Below are 19,940 nucleotides of genomic sequence, written 5' to 3'. Positions count from 1 at the left end.
TGGATTGCAGTGGAGAGATTTTCCACTTTCAGGACATGAATATAGTACCTATTATATTCACGACCTCAGGGGTGTCAGAATTGTGTATGAGGGTGTTGGTGCATGTCGGAACGGTTGTAAATAATAAACTACAAAGTGAAATACGGTGCAGGGCCTTTATAGATCTGCCACGGGAAGGGGGCAAAAGCATCAGCATTTTAAGAGGAAGAAGCTGGCAGGAAAAAAAAATAAAAGGAAAAGGAGAGGAGGAAGTTATGAATTGCAAGAAAGGAGAGAAATGTACATGAGAATAACTTTACCAAGTAGAGTATGAACTGAAGTGGGAACACGCCACTCAATTTTCCTGAAATGTAGGAATATATGCTCTTCTCGACATACATTTTTCTTTTCCCTTGCTTTCAAATGTAAAAGACAATCAGAAATTGTCTTATTCAGTGTCTACACACAAGTATTTTCAGCTTCAGGAATGCTCACTATCACTATTCTCTCCTTGGCAGACCATCATCATCATCATCATCATCATCATTATTATTATTATTATTTTAGCATACTGTTATAACTTCAGGCATCAAGGGTGGATCCCGGTGAGGTATTAGGTGCTTCAACATTAAAATGTCACAGGAATATAAAAATAGCTTTGACATGCCAGACTTATTTAAGGGCTTTAGCATATTAACTTATTTACCCCTCGGAACTATCTTGCCACCTCTCCAGCTGGAAGTCAGGAAGGTGAGTAATCTGTTGATTTTCATTGAGAAGGCAGTGGAACAAGAATCTGAGTGGAGCAATTGGAGCCCACACTTTTAATTATAAACCTAAGTCTAAGAAACAAAAACATTGATATTCAGATTCTAAGTTGCCATTTATGCATTAGAGATCGTAACAGTATCCAATCGGTACTGTAAAATTGAGTAAAAATGACTGTGATGGTGAACTGACTCACGCTGTGGAGATGCATAGGTCTCTAGGCTCCGAATCCTCCCGTTAGCGTGTGGAACTCAATGTTGATTGCAAATCTGACCCAGAAAGCTTTTGAAATCCTTGTACCTAGGGTACATACTGGGGCAACATTAACTATGAGATTTAACTATCTATTTTAAAATATTTTCAGATGGTTCTACAGTAAGGCCAAGGTTATAGCTCACTGTTTCCCTTGGACAAATGACTTGATATTTTTATGATTGAATTTACTACTTTATAAGGAAAGTATGTGTGCACCTGCCATGGTGCCTGGCGCGTAGCTGCTCATCAATAGATTTTGGTCCTGTGTCCTAACCACAAGTATGCCATGGTGGTTCATTGGAAAGTGAAAACAGAACTTTCTGGAAATTTCACTGGATGGACTTTCCTGAGAGACGAGTTTCAGAAACATTGAAAGCATGATATTTTTGTGAACCGTGAAGGGATGAGCCTGTCAGCAGTGAGAGAGAACTGACTAACCTCCGCATCAACTACACACACAGAGAAAGCTGCATGGAGGTTGATGCCACAGATTGCAGATGGAGACAGAGAGGATAGTACTATTGCTCAAAGGTGAAGGGGACACAGAGGGTTGTCAATGGCAAAGGGATGAGATTTGTCTCCAGAGGGTATGCAGATTCACCTGGGATGGAGTTGGAAGGGAACTCAGAGCTGCTCATTACTACACTCTTGTTTCACAGATGCAGTAAACGAAGGCATCAAAAAGTGAGTGAATTGAGTTTAATCCCAGAGCCGGACCATAATAAGAAATCTCCAGTTTGTTGATTCTGATATCACGTTAGGCTACCTTAGTACAGATCACCAGTTGACAATGGCATACGATCCATTAGTTCGTTTGAGAGAACCTCATTATCTGATTATTTTAATGGCTTTTTTAAATTTTTAAAAAAAAATTTTTTTTTTTGTTTTGTTTTTTCGAGACAGGGTTTCTCTGTGGCTTTGGAGCCTGTCCTGGAACTATCTCTTGTAGAGCAGGCTGGTCTCGAACTCACAGAGATCCGCCTGCCTCTGCCTCCCGAGTGCTGGGATTAAAGGCGTGCGCCACCATTAATTTAGGGGTTGGAGGGATGGCTCAGTGGTTAGGAGCACTGGCTGTTCCTGAAGAGAACTTGGGTTCAGTTCTCTGCACCTCCATATGGTCTACAACCATCTGTAACTCCAGTTCCCGGTCTTCACAGACACCAGATATGTACCTGGTACAAATCCATGTAGACAAAACACTCACTCACGTAAGACAAAATAATTAATTTTTTGAGTTAAATTTATTCAGTGGCTGTATGTGTTGGTAAAGACAGTGCTTGATAGTTTTCTGAAACAATGATGGTGTGTTAGGGAAGTGTCTTATTTCTTCCTTTCTTTTTAATCAGACCCCTGTCGTTCAAAGAGCGTCACATATTCAGAACACTTTTGGTTCTTCAACCTTGCTGATAGCTAACTTTCCACAAACTAAGGCTCTCTGTGGCTACTTCTGCTGTGAAGAAAAGGTGGTGAGGCTGAGCTGCAGGAAGCAGTCAGACACGGATGCGATGAAGCCTTACACGCACTGGAAAAGGCTTGATTTGGTACCTGCAGACTTGGCCTCCATGTCACGAAGTATTACATATTTATACAGCCATGACTTTTTTCTATTTTTTAATCAGCTAGCAATGCCTTTATTTACTGTGAGTTGAAGTAGCCATCTGTACAACATCTGTGAGGCTGGGATTCTTGGCATCTTAGATGACACCAGCTCTTAACTAAAACTGTCAAAAGGAGGAGGGACATAAACCCTAGGCTATGTATTTAAACGCTGAATGAATCCAAGCTACAACTTTCGAAATGAAGTATGATACATATTATACATACATCCTGAGGAACAAAGCTGTCTTTTAGAAAAGTTGTTTTCTTTGTACTTTGAGCTCTGGGCTGAATGCAGATGAGATTTCAGTCACTTGAGTGGATCATGTTTTTACCTTTCAGAACCACAATGGACATAAAACCATGTAAATACCAAAACAAATTTTGTTATATAATCTCATAAAATAAAGATCTTTTTCATGAATAAAAAGTCTACATTATAAATGTACCAGTGTTCTGTCCCACTTTATCCCAAAAATGAGCTATAGAGAAATCTTTTCATTGTTTATATAAGATGATTTGAACTTTTTTATTTAATGATTATTGTATACATACTTCTTTTCTCTAATTTAGAAATATTACTTTTACTTTATTGGGCAATTATTATTTTATTTACAAGAGAATGGAAATCACTTTAAGAATAAAAAAGAAATACAGTATTTCAAAAATATTCAAATTAGTGTAATCGATAAAAGACAGTTTGGCATTATCATATTAGAGGTAAAAAGAATGGATCCAGTTTTGAAATTGTAGCACACTATTAAAATAGCTTCGTGGGCCAGGGAATGTTCAACTAAACACATAACTGCTAAGTAGATTTCGTTCCAGCATCATCTACCATGACAACTTCTCCCTTCACACCGAGAAAGTCCTGTTATGAAAGATGAAATTATCTCTGGGAACACACAGTACCTTCTAGAAAAATATTGTCTAGAAAAATTGCCAGTATTTTAGAGTCTCTCTGTCTCTCTCCCTCTGCCTATCCTCCTGATTGTGTAATAGATTTCTGTGGAAGGAGGAAAGGTTTAAATTTTGGTTTAGTTCAGTAAACCAGTTTTTTTCTTTACTCTCTATTAGACATTGGAAGACAAGTACGGACAATTTATGTTCTCCAGAGATCTAATCTAGAGAAGCCATCAGTAAAAATATACTACTCATGTGCCCTTGACGTCTAAGCATATACACACTGTAAAATGTGCAGATACTCCTATGCTTATATATTGTGTCCTTCGTAAAACATGAAAATTAAAAGTGATAGAGACAGAGCAGATGCACATATATTTTCATCTCTGTTAGCTTCATTGCCAGGACTACTCAGTGCTGTTCCCTCCTCTTCCTGGTGTATATCATAGCATTCCGGAGTCCACTGGTCTCAGGCACACTTGAAAGAGCATACATCCGAAAGAGCGGGAAGTAGGCACTGTGGTACTACCATGCCTGGATTGCTCTGGGGACATAGAGCAGCTGCCCTGGCAATGTGCTGGAGAGAGGCTGGCTCGAGAGGAGGGCGTGGCACCCGATGATGGGAAATGTCAGGAAAGCCTGTCAGGTAGTAGAACAGATCAGTGAAGAGCTGGAAATCCCAAAGCAGGATTATCAGCGTAAAGTGAGCGCAGGAGGGGAAGAGGTGGGAGGGGATTCCAGAGAGGAAGCTGTGCAATTTCAGGCTCTAAAGCAGGGCAGTCCGGCAGTCCGTGTGGAGGCCTTCTCTAATGTGGGGGTCTAGCAGTGTACCAAATCAAGTCCACGCAATTAAGTATCAGAAGGCAATTTCTGCAGGACGCCCTCCTGCACCCGGAAGTTCAGACAGATGTTCCAGGGCCCAGCTGACGCGACTGCGCACTTCCCAGGCTAGAACACACTGCGTCTCCTGAGCAGCCAGTGTCATGGACTTAGCGTGGAAGAGCATTGGACTCCGTTGTTGTACAACCGCGTAGAATTAAGTTGTTTTATGATTGTCATAAATTGTCAACTGATCCAAACGATACGGAACTGGACACATAGGTGTCTTCTTTGAAGGTTGAATCTGTGTCTCCTTCAGCAGTCAGACACAGATCACGGCGTCTGACCCTACTTAATAGGCCAGTCCCTCCCCTGACTGGAGTTTATTATATAGAACACATGTCCAAGAATGGGACATATCCACGTCTGCTAACTGCATGCCAAATTGCAATTTGCCCTGCCCATTTGCTAAACACATTTCCTATTCCAGCAGCCTGGTGAAGTTCACAGCAAGGCTGGAGCAGCTGTTTGGGCTCTCTCCGGCCTTTCTGAGGAGCGGAATCCTGGGGTCAGGATGGAGCAGTAACCAGGGCAGTTGAAGAACACATGCCCTGAGTCTTAATCTCAGCACCAGTTTAGCTCCTGCTGGAAGAATACTGAGAGGAGGAAGACTTAGAGAGTGGAGTCTCCAAAGTCTCATTGCAGATCTGCCCATGGCTCAGACAAGATTTAATGCTGCAACCTGAGTCTGATATCCTTGTTTCCCTCTTTGTCTGAATGCTCAGAATTTGAGGGATATTTGTGGCCATTTCCAATCTTTTTTCTACAATGAGGAGGAATTCTTTAAAACTGGATATTTCTTTTCTATCCACCATGTGTGAATTATGAATAATTTGCCCAAGTATGTAGTGGCTTGCTGTAACACCAAAAAGGGAACTGGGGATATTCATGGATGAGGGTGCTTGCTTCTGGGCCAGGGGACCTGAGTTTGTTCCCAGAAACCCACATGATAGAAAGAGAGAACTGACTCCTGCAGGCTGTCCTCTGACCCTCTTGTGCTCTCTCTCTCTCTCTCTCTCTCTCTCTCTCTCTCTCTCTCACACACACACACACACACACACACACACACACAAACACAATAATGTAATAAAAAATACAGTGAATAGCTGGGCCGTGGTGGTGCACGCCTTTAATCCCAGCACTTGGGAGGCAGAGGCAGGCGGATCTCTGTGAGTTCAAGGCCAGCCTGGTCTACAAGAGCTAGTTCCAGGACAGGAACCAAAAGCTACAGAGAAACCCTGTCTCGAAAAATCAAAAAAAAAATATAGTGAACAAAAGCCAGCTTCCTGCCCTCATGAAACTAATATTTTGGGAAGGATGACACTCAACAATGAATTACAGACTTAACTGAATCATAGAGATTGTGATGCAAGAGAAGCACAGAGTTAGGAAATGAGTTAGAGGCTAAGAGAAGACTCCTAGCAGATTGACTGCCAACCTGCAATTTCTAGATGGCTGCAGGTCAGGGAGGAAGCATGCAAAGGGTTTGATTAATCAAGGGTTTCAAATATAAAAACAACGCATTTACATTTATAATATGCCTTGCTGTTTATGTGGGTTGAAGAGGAAAATCCTTCTTTAACACAAGGGTAGACTAATTAAGCACATGCTTGTCTACTAAGAGATTGATTTTGGAGAAAGGATATCCATGTAATCACCTTTCGTGTCCCCAGATAGGCAACTCTCTATTGTAGGCTGCGAAATGGCTTCAATGTAGTCTGAAGAAATAGGCTGCAACCCACAGGCTTCTTCTGGGTTAATCAATAAGCCACAATCCTGCATTAAAATGAGAAAGAGATTAGCTATCACATCATTAATAGATCCCTTGGTAAAAAACATAAGCAGTAAGATACAAGGCAGAGTCCTGGAACTTACTAGCTGGCCAGTGTAGCCTACTTGGTGAGTTCCAGGGTCACCTACCTGGTGACTCCTGAGGTTGTTCTGCATGCATGTGGCCACACATGAATACCCATCTGCACACATACATGTGCACCTGAACAGACATTTCACACTTGAACACACACACATGCACACCCACTCACATCACACACACACACACACACACACACACACACACGTGGATTTTTTTGTGACAAATGCATTTTAAGGATGAAAGGAATACAGAGTCAGTGGGTGTTCGAAAAGGGCCCTATCCCCGTAGTTGGGAATACTGTTTGCTCGTTGTATGGAAAGAGAGAACAGTGAGACATTGGAAAGAGCTCACTACACTTGGGGATTTCAGATCGAGCCAAACCATGAACTGTTACGTGATCTAGCTTTCTCATTACCAAACTGTAAAGGGGAGAGAAAGGAGATAAAGGAATTGCATCTCAAGACCTCAAGTTCTGTGGCAGGCTATCTTATGCGCCTACACATCAGCCACCCATATCTCTTTCCTACTTTCCTTTAACTGTTTTTGTTGATGTTGGAGGTAGCTATGTGTCCCATGTTTAAAGCTAATCGATTTCCTAGCATTTCTCGTAGACAAAACTGGTCACAGGCAGAGCTGTTGTCCAATTTCAGGAGTGGATTTCTGGGAACGATTGATTTAATTCCTCAGTGAAACATTTCCCTTGTCGCGCTGTCTCTTTTCACACGAGATGCAAGCGTGAGACCAAAGAATGAGCGGCCTTCTGAGATCGTGAACCAGCTGGAGCAGAAAGCGTATAGATGCCTGAGTGGCGGCACTTCTGCAGATCCCACAGAAACTATAGAAATGTAACTGGCAGATAGCATAGTTGGGGTTAAAAAATCTATTTGGATTTCACTTTTCCTTATTTTCCTCTCTGGAAAAGAAAATAACAGGCACCCTTGTCTATTTCCCAAAATGGAGTGGTCCTTTGTGTGAGTCGAAGCCCGCATTTCTGTGATGTAAGATTTCTTCTTAAAAACGACAACAGCAATGAAACAATTTTTAATGTGTTTTTTTAATTTAAATTTATTTACTTTGTGGGGACATATAGACGTGTATGCCACAGGACATGTGTGGAGGCCAAGGGACAGCTTGAGAGGGAGGTTGCCTGGCAGTTTGAGCGAATTGGTTCTCTCCTTCTACAGTATACATTTCCCAGATTTGAACTGAAGTCATCCCTCTTGGCAGCAAGCTCCTTACTCTCCGAGTCACCCCAGTGTCCCCCAGAGTTTGTTCTCTTGCTCTCCCCTTTTATGGCACCTTGCCTTTCAGGACAGGGTTATGGCAGCTGGAACAACTGTTATGGGACCTAAGGGAAATGTCAGAGCTGTGATGATACAGCTCTGTCTTCTCTGGTATGCAGCCCCTGCTGCTGGGCGTTTTGGTGTGTACGAGTCAAAGAGAGCTTGCTTCAGTTTCTATTAGCCGGGTTTGGGGTCACTCACAGAACAGCTACATTTGACCTTACAAGTTACCATCCCCAAATCTGTCCTGTACCCTATAAGCTCATCAGGTGCTCACTAGGCCCCGTTTCTAGGTTCAACCTGTTACCAGTCTCTCTTCATTTTCCCTAGCATCCCACAAATCCCCAGGCCTTTGCTTAGATTGTGTCCCTCTGACTTCATTCTCTTCCCTCCTGACTTCCCCTGATGTCATGTGGACCTGTGCATTTGTATTTATTTACCATTGGATTTGCTTTGACCTCTTTATGGATCTCTCTTGTCAGCCCTCTTGCCCACCCTTGCATCTGTTTCCTGTATTGTTGCTAAATGTCTTTCCCACACACAAATCTTATTAACTCCTCGTTCTGCTGGAATGCATTCTCTAGACTGCATGACAAGTATTGACTCAAAGAGCTGCTGGTTTGTCCAGGGTACCTTTCTCTGTCTCTCTGTGTCTTTACTTTCATAGCTGCCTGCTCCCCTCCACTCTCATCTCTTCTGAGTAGCTGGCTCTGATGCTCGGGTGTAGGGTGTGTGTGGCATCACTCGTTTCTTATTGACCTATGGTCACTTTCTTTATCACTTAGTCCCTGGCTGTGAAAACGGAAAGGCTGACTTCTATGTTTACAGTTTCTGTCTCTATAGTCTGCCACTGGGGACACACAGATAAGCAAGTGTATAATGTCAACCTTTAGATGCACTGTTGGGGACATGGAAGATGTGGTGTGTACCTGTGTGCTCCTCAAAGCGACAGTCAGGTTATTGTCTTCCAATTGTGAGGAGAAACGATAAAAGTAAGGTTAGCTGGTAGTATTTCATCTTAAGGTCTTTAAAAACAATTTTTTAAAAAGTACTTCCATTTCTTTTATTTAGGATATGCCATAAAATAAATATGACCCCTAAACTATAGAATACAACAAAAATTAAGTGATGCTAAATGAAACGCATAGAATATTGTTGGAGAATATTGCTTAAATCATCAGAAAATGAGTGCTCCAGAAACAAAGTAAATTTTACTTTTTCTACAAAATCCATCATAAGGGCCTTCTGAGAAACTTTCAAGGTGTCTTGTAAGATATGATATTCCATGAGAAGTACTGTAAAATGAAAAATTTAGATTTGGAGATCTTCCAGGACTTTGATTGAAGTTCTTCTGTGAGACTCAATGTACAGTTTTGATTTTGAAACCTTTGTTTCTTTTTGGCAAGAATATGTTTTTCTTAAGCACATACTGAAAAATAAGATCATATGTCCCGAGTTGAATGTTGCTCAAATTTCAGATGCCTATTAAGGAAAACTACACCATAAATAAGCATAACTTGGGGCAATACTTAAATGAATATGGCCATTTATATACTTAGCGTATGCAGAGTTTTATTGTTATAAAAGTTCCATCTTCACAAATAAAATAAGAGACATTAAGTAAACATACTTAATTTGTTAAATATCCATCAAGTAACTCTTCTGCTCCATGAGCACTGGAAAGAGTATCAATTGCTAGCTGGAGTTTCTAAGATGCCTTCCTCATGGGAAAAAAAAAAAACTAACAAAAGCTCCACGTTCTCCAATATGAAACTGAAGCATAACGATAACAATAATGATAGTTGAAATCACTATGCATTTCTTAGCATCCTCTATACACCAGCGCACATACTAGGTAATTTATAAATACTGTCTTTTTTTCCCTCATGACAGTTTATCAATTTAGAGATAAGAAAAGAGGAATGCTGTGTGAGGTAGGGTTTGAACTCAGGTCTACCTCACTTTAGAACTCAGCTGCCTCACCTCAGCATATTGATGATGTTCCTAAAGATAGGGTAAGATGCTACTTTCATCATCTGAGTTGAGGCTTTCTGGGAAAGGCCCAGTCCTTTTTCTGTTGTGCCCTACTTTCACCCAAACCCCATTTAGTATTTGGCTGGGTCAAGATTCAGCTATATATGGACTCAGTTTGATATATATTAGTCTACAATGTGAACTCATGGCAACAACCATGTATGAATTAGCATGACTGTGGGCATGTGATAATCACTTTAAACGTGGCTCCGAATTGAAAATAATGTCAATGTATGGCATCAATGAAAAGGAAAAGATTCGTTCAACGATGGGCCCCAGTTCCAGCTAATAGGCCATCAGAACAAAGACAAACAAGAAATAAAAGTAATTCTCTGAACATAGCGGACAATGAGGCCTACTGAGAACTCAAGAACAATGGCAATGGGTTTTTGGTCCTACTGCACGCACTGACTTTGTGGGAGCCTAGGCAGTTTGGATGCTCACCTTACTAGACCTGGATGGAGGTGGGGGTTCCTTGGACTTTCCACAGGGCAGGGAACTCTGATTGCTTTTCGGGCTGAGGGGGGGGGGGACTTAATTGGGGGAGGGGGAGGGAATTAGGAGGCGGTGGTGAGGAAGAGACAGAAATCTTTAATAAATAAATAAATTACAAAAAAGTAATTCTGTCTTACAGACAGCCTGGCATGCTATAATTCCAACTTGCCAGACAAGAGGTGCCATTGGAGCAAGAGCGGCATGAAGATTATAAGGGTAACCAACCACATTCAGCTTATTTCTGAGGCCTGTGCCACAAAAGGAAATTCATGCATGGTACTATTAGCATATTCCAAAGCCCATGGCTTAGGAGGAGGGCCTAAGTGGGGGGAAACTACTCCTGCTGTATTGCTAAGTCCCTATGTTTTCAAGTTGATATATATATATATATATATATATATACACTTCTACCCACTTATTAGTATTGTCCTCAACCTCTGTCAGAGATGCTTTTCCCTGCAGTGGGTTTTAATGGTGTAATCATTCCAAATTTACAAACATAACAAAAGACGTTAACTAAGCATGCTTAATTTGTTAATAAGAGGCTAATGCAGAGACTTCCAACTGGTCAAAGGGCTGAGAACAAGTGATAACTGAATACTCAACCTAAAGGGTAGATCTGTGCCAAATCCCCTCCTAACGCTTGAGGAGCACCACAGAAGAGAAGGCAGAGAGGAGGTAAGAGCCAGATGGCAGGGAAGAGAGCTGTGGATGTTGTCTCCTGGACATGACAGACCCACTACACTCGTGAACTTATAGCTAAGGTTACCTCTATAAGACTTGCACTCCTTATAGAATGCTTGAACCCACACAGTGAAGAACCATCACAGAGCATGAGACCACTGTGTTTCTTCCCTAAGCAAGTGCCAAGGGACTATAGCCATCCGTTGTATTATGAAAGTATTTTAAGTTGGTCCACAAGAACTCAGGAGGAAGGAAAACTGAAACAAATTACAAGCAGATGAATTCATTATTTTCCATTAAATATACTAATATGATGTCAATATTTGGAACACTTCTTCGTGTTTCTCATGCATTCCACACCTCTGAACTAATATGAAGTTTTGTTTTCAACTTAGACCTCAAATAAGTTGAGATGGGGGTCCCTGTGGTCCTGAATGCTGAGGTCCACTCTGAAAAGTACACTGCAGTCCTGATGGAGAAACATACATGTGTCTCTGGGCTTTGTAGGATTTAGACTGGAAAATCTGTGGGTACGGGGCTTGTGAATGACTAATGCTTCCCACTTCCAGGGATCTAGAAACCCCAAGGAAGGCAGCCTTTCTTGTGGTCGCTCAGCACTTTTGGTTTGGGTTCCAGCTGGAATCCAGAAGGGCAGATATAAAGGCAAATGAGAAGGAAAACTGAATTTATATGTTTGGATATCTGAAAATGCTCAGCCCCTTTGGATTCATGAACAAAGCAATGCTGAGCTGGAACTGAACGTGCTGCTTTGCACTCACTTGCGCTTTGAAGAAGCGGGGTCTGCTTGGCAAAAGTCAAAACAATAACAACAACACAACAACATCAAGGAAAGGTCATTTCCGATTTCAAAGAGCAAACCTGCTCTTTGTACATTAAAGCTGAAATATCAATGACTGGAAACAGCCTGTAGGCCACAGAGATGTTTCTAAAGACAGCTGTAGGCCAATGTGTGCTTACCAGTAATGGTGACAATAAACATAACGGATGTTTTCCATATATTAAATAATAACCAGTCCTGTCCAGGAGACATGAATTAGTTATACTAAAAATACTTGCTGTTATAAGTACTTCAGCTCTTACTTTTTTGTTAGTTAATTGTCCAGTGAGCAAGCAGGCTAGATTGTAGTCTTTAAAATTGTGGCTTTAGTAGGCGAGATTCTGTGTGAATGGCACCAATAGAGTTGACTATTTAATAAAATATGAAGTTACACTAGCTTTGGGACATTGGGGTATTTTCCATCTCCATCCATCAGGGATCATACACGCATACCAACACACTTCTACACAGACACATGTGATGGTCTTGAGGCATGAGGGACTTTAAACTTTGGTGCAGGACAATTCTGTATTCTGTTGATTATGTTTTAAATAAGCAAGGAACTCAGGACCACGAGGGGTGCACCCACACACTGAGACAATGGGGATGTTCTACCGGGAACTCACCAAGGCCAGCTGGCCTAGGTCTAAAAAAGCATGGGATAAATCCGGACTAGCTGAACATAGCGGACAATGAGGAATACTGAGAACTCAAGAACAATCGCAGTGGGGTTCTTGGTCCTACTGCACGTACTGGCTTTGTGGGAGCCTAGGCAGTTTGGATGCTCACCTTATGAGACCTGGATAGAGGTGGGCAGTCCTTGGGCTTCCCACAGGTCAGGGAACCCTGATTGCTCTTCGAGCAGATGAGGGAGGGGGTCTTGATCGGGGGAGGGGGAGGGAAATGGGAAGCGATTGCGGGGAGGAGGCAGAAATCATTAATAAATAAATAAATTTAAAAAAAAACACTGATTGGCCAGTAGCCAGGCAGGAAGTATAGGCGGGACAGCCAGACAGGAAGTAGAGGTGGGTCAGTGAGAACAGGAGAACATTGGGAAGGAGGAAGCCCATTCCTCCCCGGTCCTGTCCAGACACTGAAGAAGGAAGATGTAACCTGCCCTGCTGAAAAAGGTACTGAGCCATGTGGTTAACATAGATCAGAATAATGGGTTGATATAAGTTATAAAAGTTAGCAAGAAGCCTGAGCTAATAGGTCAATCAGTTTATAACTTATGGAGAACTCTGTGTGATTTTTCTTTGGGATGTAATGACTGAGGGAACTGGGCAGGACAGAAACCCCAACGAGCAGGCCCAGCATGTTACAAAACTTGAAAACTTTAAATTTTAAATGTCTATAAGCAAGATTGGCTTTGCTTCAAGTCACAGTACAGTGCTGACTTCTTCCATGCCTGCTTTCAGAAACTGAGGGATGTTAAAATGCCAACCATAGAGTGAGGGAGCCTCAGGAGGAGCCACACACAAGAAAGCCACCTGCTGCCAGCTGTCATGTCCTGTTGAGTTTGTCACAGACAACACTGGCTGTGAACAAAAGCAATTTTTCCACTGTGTTCATAGAGTCATATGATGTAAGTGTGATACTAGAATCAATTAACTATTTAGTATAGCTACACAGCTAATCAACATCTTTGAAAGGGCAAGAGAAGATACTGGGAAATTTAAACAAAAGCATCTTCTACAGATATTTCCCAACTTAGACAGAGACAGTACTATTTAACATAGGCTAGCATATTTATATGGAACCAACTAGAAGCAATAAGAACCTAAGCCCGCGAATATTTTTAGGGAGTTACAGTACCTTGACTCCTCAAACGTGGCTTATAAACCATTAACTGCTTGATCCCTAAGTAAACCTGACTTCTACTGGTTCTCTAGTCAAAATTGTATGGCCCTCTAACTAGAACATATTCTCAAACACTACATCTGGATAATAACTGAGGTAAATCTTTCCCAAAAGGACAGTATTTCAAGCACTTTTTCTAAAGATCAGTAAAAGGTAAGCTGACTAGAAAGTTCCCTCCATGTTCAAGTGGGGAGTCTTTGTAAATCCTGCCACTGAGTTAAACAGTGTGGACAGTGGGACACTGTGACTTTTGTCCTTCTACCACTGGAAAGGGAATTTCCCATCCCCAGACTTTCCCTTCTCCCTTCTCTCTCCCCCTCTCCCCTTTCCCCACCCCCACCCCCATATTTTCAACTTTTGCCTGGCGATCTTGTTTGCTTCCAATTTCCAGGAGGATCTGTATATGTTTTTCTTTGGGTTCACCTTGTTATTTGGCTTCTCTAGACTTGTGAACTATAAGCTTAATGTCCTTTGTTTATGGTTAGAGTCCACTAATGAGTAAGTACATATCATATTCATCTTTTTGGGTCTCAGGATAGTGTCTGGGGAGAGCTTGGGGGAGTGGGAGGGTAGAGATGGAGGAAGGGTGGATATAGGAGCAGGAATGAAGATATCTACTTTAAAGGAGCCATTTTAGGGTTGGCAAGAGACTTGGCTCTAGAGGGGTTCCCAGGTGTCCACAGGGATGTCCCCAGCTATGTCCTTCGGCAGCAGAATAGAGGGTGCCTGAACTGGCCTTGCCCCACTATCACACTGATGATTATCTTGAATATCACCATAGAATCTTCGACTGGCGACGGACTGAGCTCCCAAGGTCCAGTTGAAGAGCAGAAGGAGGGAGAAGATGAGCAAGGAAGTCTGGACTGCGAGGGGTTGGTCCACCCACTGAGACAGTGTGCCAGTTCTAATGGGAGCTCACCAAATTCAGCTGGACCGGGACTGAACGAGCATGTGATCAAACTGGACTCTCTGAATGTGGCTGACAAAGGGGGCTGACTGAGAAGCCATTAATAAAGGCACTAGAACTTGTTTCTACTGCATGTGCTGGCTTTTTGGGAGCCTAGTCTATTTGGATGCACAGCTTCCTAGGCCTGGATGTAGGGGGAAGGGCCTTGGACTTCCCACAAGGCAGGGTTCCCTGTCCTCTCTTAAGGAGGGAGGGCAAGGGAGGAGGGTGAGTGGGAGAGCGGGAGGGGAACGGGAGGAGGGGAGGAAGTGTAAATTCTTGAATGGAAAAATAAAAAATTTAAAAAATTAAAAAAAAAAAGAAAGGGAGTTTTCTTTGCAGTTAGTTTTCATGTTGAGTTTGGAGCTACCTTGACACATAACATCTTGTTCTCTATAGGTCACAGGGCCGACTGTCAAGGAGAAGAGGATCAGTAAATTCACCAGAAATCTTGGGTTAAAATGTAAAACAGTGCCTGGCATACAGAAATTTCTATAGGTTATTATTATGTAATTGTTAATGATTCATTATCATTGTTACTGTTATTGTTTTTGAGTCTGACTTTTTACTTAATATTTACAAGGTTAAGAGACTGTAATTTAAAGATCACACAAGCTATGCCTTAAAAAACTCATTTAAATGATTTTTGAAGTTCACAATAAATCCTTAAATTTTAGTTTTGTGTTAAATTTCACTGAAAGAATTGCTTTGAGTAGCATTCTCTCACATATCATACTCAAGGGATTAGTATGCTATACTTTATACTTTATGCCATGTGAAATAAATAATGATATGAAGACAAAGTATAATTGCTATACCCATTAAAAACAAGAGTCAAAAGTCAGAAAGATACTCAGTGGGCAAAGACGCTTCCTGTGCAAAACTGAGGACCTGAGTTACGTCCCTAGAAGCTGTGTAAAAAGCCAGACATAGCGTTGCACGTCTGCAATCCTAGCACTCTTATGGCAAAGGGGAGGCAGAGACAAGAGAATTTCCCAGAAGGGCATGAGCCAGTTACCCTGGCTCACCCAGATGCAAAATGCAACAAGAGACCAACTCTCAAAAATGATCCACTAACCTCTACGTGTGTGCCATGGTAGATGTGTGCACAGACTCACACATAATATCACACATGCCCACACTTCTAAACCAAACACTGGTCATGCTAGTTTAGTTTTGCTAAAAAAATATAATCCAAATTATATTTTTAATAACATAAATAGCTACTAAGTGATCCGCATATTTGGGATAATATGCAAATACACAGCATGTGGTTTTCTTGTTTATGAGTCTAATTTTACTCACATTTAATTATGTTCATTCTCAAACACTAAGAAATGATAGGCTAAATTTATTTTTCAGGATATAGTAATAAATACTTGCCAACTACAGATGGCATTTTATTTAATCTACCTATTAAGTGTTTAGCATAAGGCCTGACATATAAAAGGTGTTTAGTACCTGTTTATTACATTAATGGATGGATAGAGATGTGGAATGCAACTCATTTCTGGCACAGAGCCCACAGCATGGACCTCAGACACTAGGCTTAATTGCAGTACACTCTGACTAGCTAAGCTCATCTGTCATAGCCATAAACACATGGCATCTGGCATGGCCAATTGCCATACTAACTCCTTCGTTAGGGATAAAACTTGTTCTTCACTTTTTGTTCTAGATCGATAGATGCTACCAAGTATAATACATTATACTGAAAAAGAGTTGTTTCATTATATTACACATCTTGAAGTCAGAAGTTTTACTTCCTATTGAGATATTGATAATAGTTTTACATCAAATAACCTTCCACAGGTTTCTCATTGATTGACATGAGGTTCAACGACACCTAAGCTCAAAGGATGGTAAAAAAGTAAATGAATTCTGTTTCAGAAAACATACTAATTCTTTCAAAAATCAAATATCCAAACTACGAAGATGTTGTGACATCAAAGGTTTGTATTCATCTTTACTTTAAACATACTGATAATTAAAAACTTAAGGTTTTGAGGTCCAAAGAGATGGCTCAGCAGTTAAAAATGCTTGCTTCTCTTCCAGAAGGTCTGAGTTTGGTTCCCAGAACTCATGTCAAGACAATTCACCATTGTCTGTAACTCCAGTTTTGGGGAGGGGATTCAAAGCCCTATTTTAGACTCCCTGGTCACTTGTACCCCCCCCCACAAACTTACAGACACATACACAGATGATAAATGTAAATCTTTATTGAAAACCACAAATATTTATGAAACATAATTATAACTATGAGATGCTTCAGAAGTTAAGAACTTATTTCAGTTCTTAATAGCTACATGGAGCAGCTGACAGCTACCTATAACGCCACACCAGGGGATCTGATGGCCTCTTCTTAACTCCATGGACTTGAGTGCAGATGTGTACTTTCCCACACAAAGACACATATACTCAGCACATATACACATAATTAAGGAGAAACCTGTTGGTAAAGACTTATGGGAGGATGGTCCATTGGCTGAGGAAGAGCCAAGGCAACTGTAGTCTTAAGGACGAGACTTTTGTGAGCTCTCTTCCCGGAAGGTTGCCAAAGGAGGAGAACAGCGAACTCCATTTATAATAAACCAGGGTTACAGAAAGCCCTGGGGTAGGCGCTTGCACTGACTTTTTCCAGCTGTTTCCAGCAGATATCTCCACTCCTGCTCACCAGATGAGGAAACAACAGCTTGCAGAGTTTGCCTTTCTGAAGCCACACAGCTCAATAAGCAAACACTTAGAATCTGATCTCTGGTTTTATCTGACTTCAGACTCATGTTCCACAGACTGAAAATTCAAACAAAGCAAAGCACGCTGCACTAAAGAACAAAGGTTGTGTTTGTGAAACACTTACAGGCCAATTAAAACTCTGTCAGGGAAGACTTTTCATGGCTGCAGATGGCCTCTCTAAACACGGACAGCTGCCTTTGAAATGCTTACAGTTGGTCAAAAGTGGGACCAGGCAAGACTAGGAATAATTTAGGTCAGAGTCACTGAGGAAAACTAAGCCTCAAAACACCTTTGCAGCTCATGCTGGAGCACTCGTGCAATTGCTAATTTGAATAAGGGCACATCAGAAAATCAATTTTTAAGTGAAAATTCGAAATTAATTTCTGTGGTAGCTAGTGATTTTTTTTTTTTGCAATTGTCTATCATGAAGGACAATATCTGCTCCATCAGTGGGCATCTCTCATGGGTTTCCAGTTCCCAATGAAGTCGCGGGAGAACAGTCTGCTGGCTACAGAAGTTGATAGTTTATGACATTTACCCATTTGCTTTTTTCTCTATCGACTCCCTGGACAGACATTTGTTTAACATCTACATGAGCCAACCCACCACAGCCCCTGTCCTCATAGGGTTCTAGCAGAGAAAGCAGATATGTAAACACACCCCAACTGCAGAAGAGCTGAATGCCATAACGGAGATCGTTCCAGACAGTGCTGGCATGAAGGAGCACAGTTGATTCTCCTTCATAAAGGGGTGTATTGGGTTGGGCCCGACTTGTACGGAAATTCACAAGATAAGCAAAATTAAAAAAAAAATGTAGGTGGAGATGTGGGAGCCCCAGAACAGCAGAAACTCTCTCACCAATGTCTTCAGAGGCCTGAGCATCCTTAATCGCTCAGATTAACTGAACCTTGTTTTATAAATTGCTAACGTTTCTTTCTGCCTGTGCCGATTAGTTTGTGACTCAGTCCCTAGCCATAAAATACACGGGACAATCTGGAACAGATTGGAAATGGATCTTGTCAAGTTGTGTTCAGGGGGCTGCAAAGAGCATGTGGTGTCAGTTACAAAACTCTGAAGCAGCCCGTTCAAAATGCAACCCGGGCCACATGAGTTCCGGCTTTGATAATGTCAGTCATCTCGTAGCATGCCCAGGGAGGAGTTGGCATTTTCCTGTGGAAAATATGTTATTGTCCTTGGCATGCGATGTGAATGGAAGGATAGCTTGTTTTAAAGAAAGACCTTGGGAGTCTGTGACCCTGGATAAAAAAGAAAGGTGTCCTGGAGAGATTTCAAGGTATAAGATTGTCGTTTTGGCTTGCCTGAATTCCCCATGGGTTTTTAATTAGCTCAGTATTTCCCGAACTTGAATGCTGTGGCTGTGATTTGATCATTTTAGTTAAGCAGTTGTCACAGCACACTGTGTGGGATGAGATGACTGTTTTATTCAAAGCCAAGTCTGGCCACTATGTCTGTGCTGATCACTTACTTATCTGTAAGTCTCCACAAATTCAGCCTCCAAAGGCAGACGCTATGAGCCTGCCCCATGTTGCTCTTTCCATCCCAGCGGATGTCTCTGGGCCTCACCTCCTCTACGACTTGCCTCCTCTCATAGTTGCTTCCTTCTTACCTATGGCCAAGTGGTTTTTCGAGCTGAGCTCCAGAGTGTCACACTTGTCTGCTGTAGCCAACAGCTGTTCTGGGATCCTGCTCTCACCCACCAGACAGCCATGCCTGCTCAGCAGAATATAGCCACACCCTTTAAAGCCAGAGGCTTGATTTTAATCTAGAGATTTCTGCAGCTGAACTCTGCCCAGAAATGATACCGAGGCTCATTCTGAAGTTCTTTATTCCTTTATAGGCCAGCTGTATCCGAAGATTCTACCAGGCTGGCTAACTTTGACAGGTTCAAATCCAGGTGGATGCAGCAAGAAACGCTAGTACTGAATTCTGAGTTCCTTTTCCTCTCCCCAGGTAGTACTCTTAGTTAGAGCTGTGTGGGCAACACTGGAGACTGATCTGGAGAAAGAAATACCATCTCGGGAGATAAATTGTGCGACAGATCGGTGATGACATTTAACACCCGCTGTGGGATTTCATGAAGTTGTGAGATTCAATTTTAAATCTCTCCCTTTTAAAAGTTTATTACATAAAAGGTAATGCAAGGATTCAGAGAAAGGCCACATGATCCCCATCGTGTTTTTCGATAAATAGATAGAAGCTTGTAGGACTTTATTAAGTAGGTGTGAAGTTTAAAAGAATGGTGTTGAAAAACCACATTTATATCTGGAAAAACTTTATATTTTTCCTAACCACGCTGTCTGCCATACAGAGTTCTACAGACAAACTCTTTTGCTTAGCCGATTTGAGGCTTCACAAGTCGCTGTCACTAATGTTGAAGTAAACTCAGCTGTGGAGAGAGGATGGCTTTGCCCAGGAGGCTGTGATTTTCCGTGAAACATCTTTAACTATGGAAGAACCCGACTAGGATCTCTGCATAAATATAATCAGCTTTCTACCCAAAGAAATCCCCCAATGGGGCGAGTCTGGAGAGGCGGCTTAGCAGTTTAGAAAATGTGCTGTTCTTACAGGGGAACCGAATTGATTCCCAGAACCCACATCAGCTTTCAGCAACTAGTAACTCTACAACCCACGTCAGATGGCTTGCAACCAGCTGTAACTCCAGTTTTAGGGGACCCAACATCTTCTTCTAGCTTTCATGGGTACCCATGCATACATGATATACACATATAAATGTAAGTAAAAAATTTAAATATCCCTTGGGATCATTTGTTCTGTGACAGCAAAGACAAAAAC

General features: G+C 41.7%; 1 protein-coding gene across 2 annotated transcripts in view; it reads right to left on the bottom strand.

The window, feature by feature from the left end:
• Positions 1-19,940, bottom strand: part of Cped1 (cadherin like and PC-esterase domain containing 1) — a 279,514-nt gene that overhangs the window by 38,470 nt on the left and 221,104 nt on the right. The window contains exon 16 of one of the 2 annotated variants that reach the window (XM_041675439.1): positions 6,039-6,156. The exons of the other annotated variant lie outside the window; for it this stretch is intronic. Coding sequence (XP_041531373.1) covers positions 6,039-6,156 — 118 coding nt within the window. The remainder of the gene's footprint in view (positions 1-6,038; positions 6,157-19,940) is intronic. 2 annotated transcript variants of the gene reach the window in all.

The sequence above is a fragment of the Microtus oregoni genome, unplaced genomic scaffold (genome assembly GCF_018167655.1).
Source record: "Microtus oregoni isolate MIOR12 unplaced genomic scaffold, Mior012 000026F_ref0000081, whole genome shotgun sequence".
In the NCBI taxonomy this organism is placed as follows: Eukaryota; Metazoa; Chordata; class Mammalia; order Rodentia; family Cricetidae; genus Microtus; species Microtus oregoni.
This window is presented reverse-complemented; position numbering and strand designations above follow the sequence as displayed.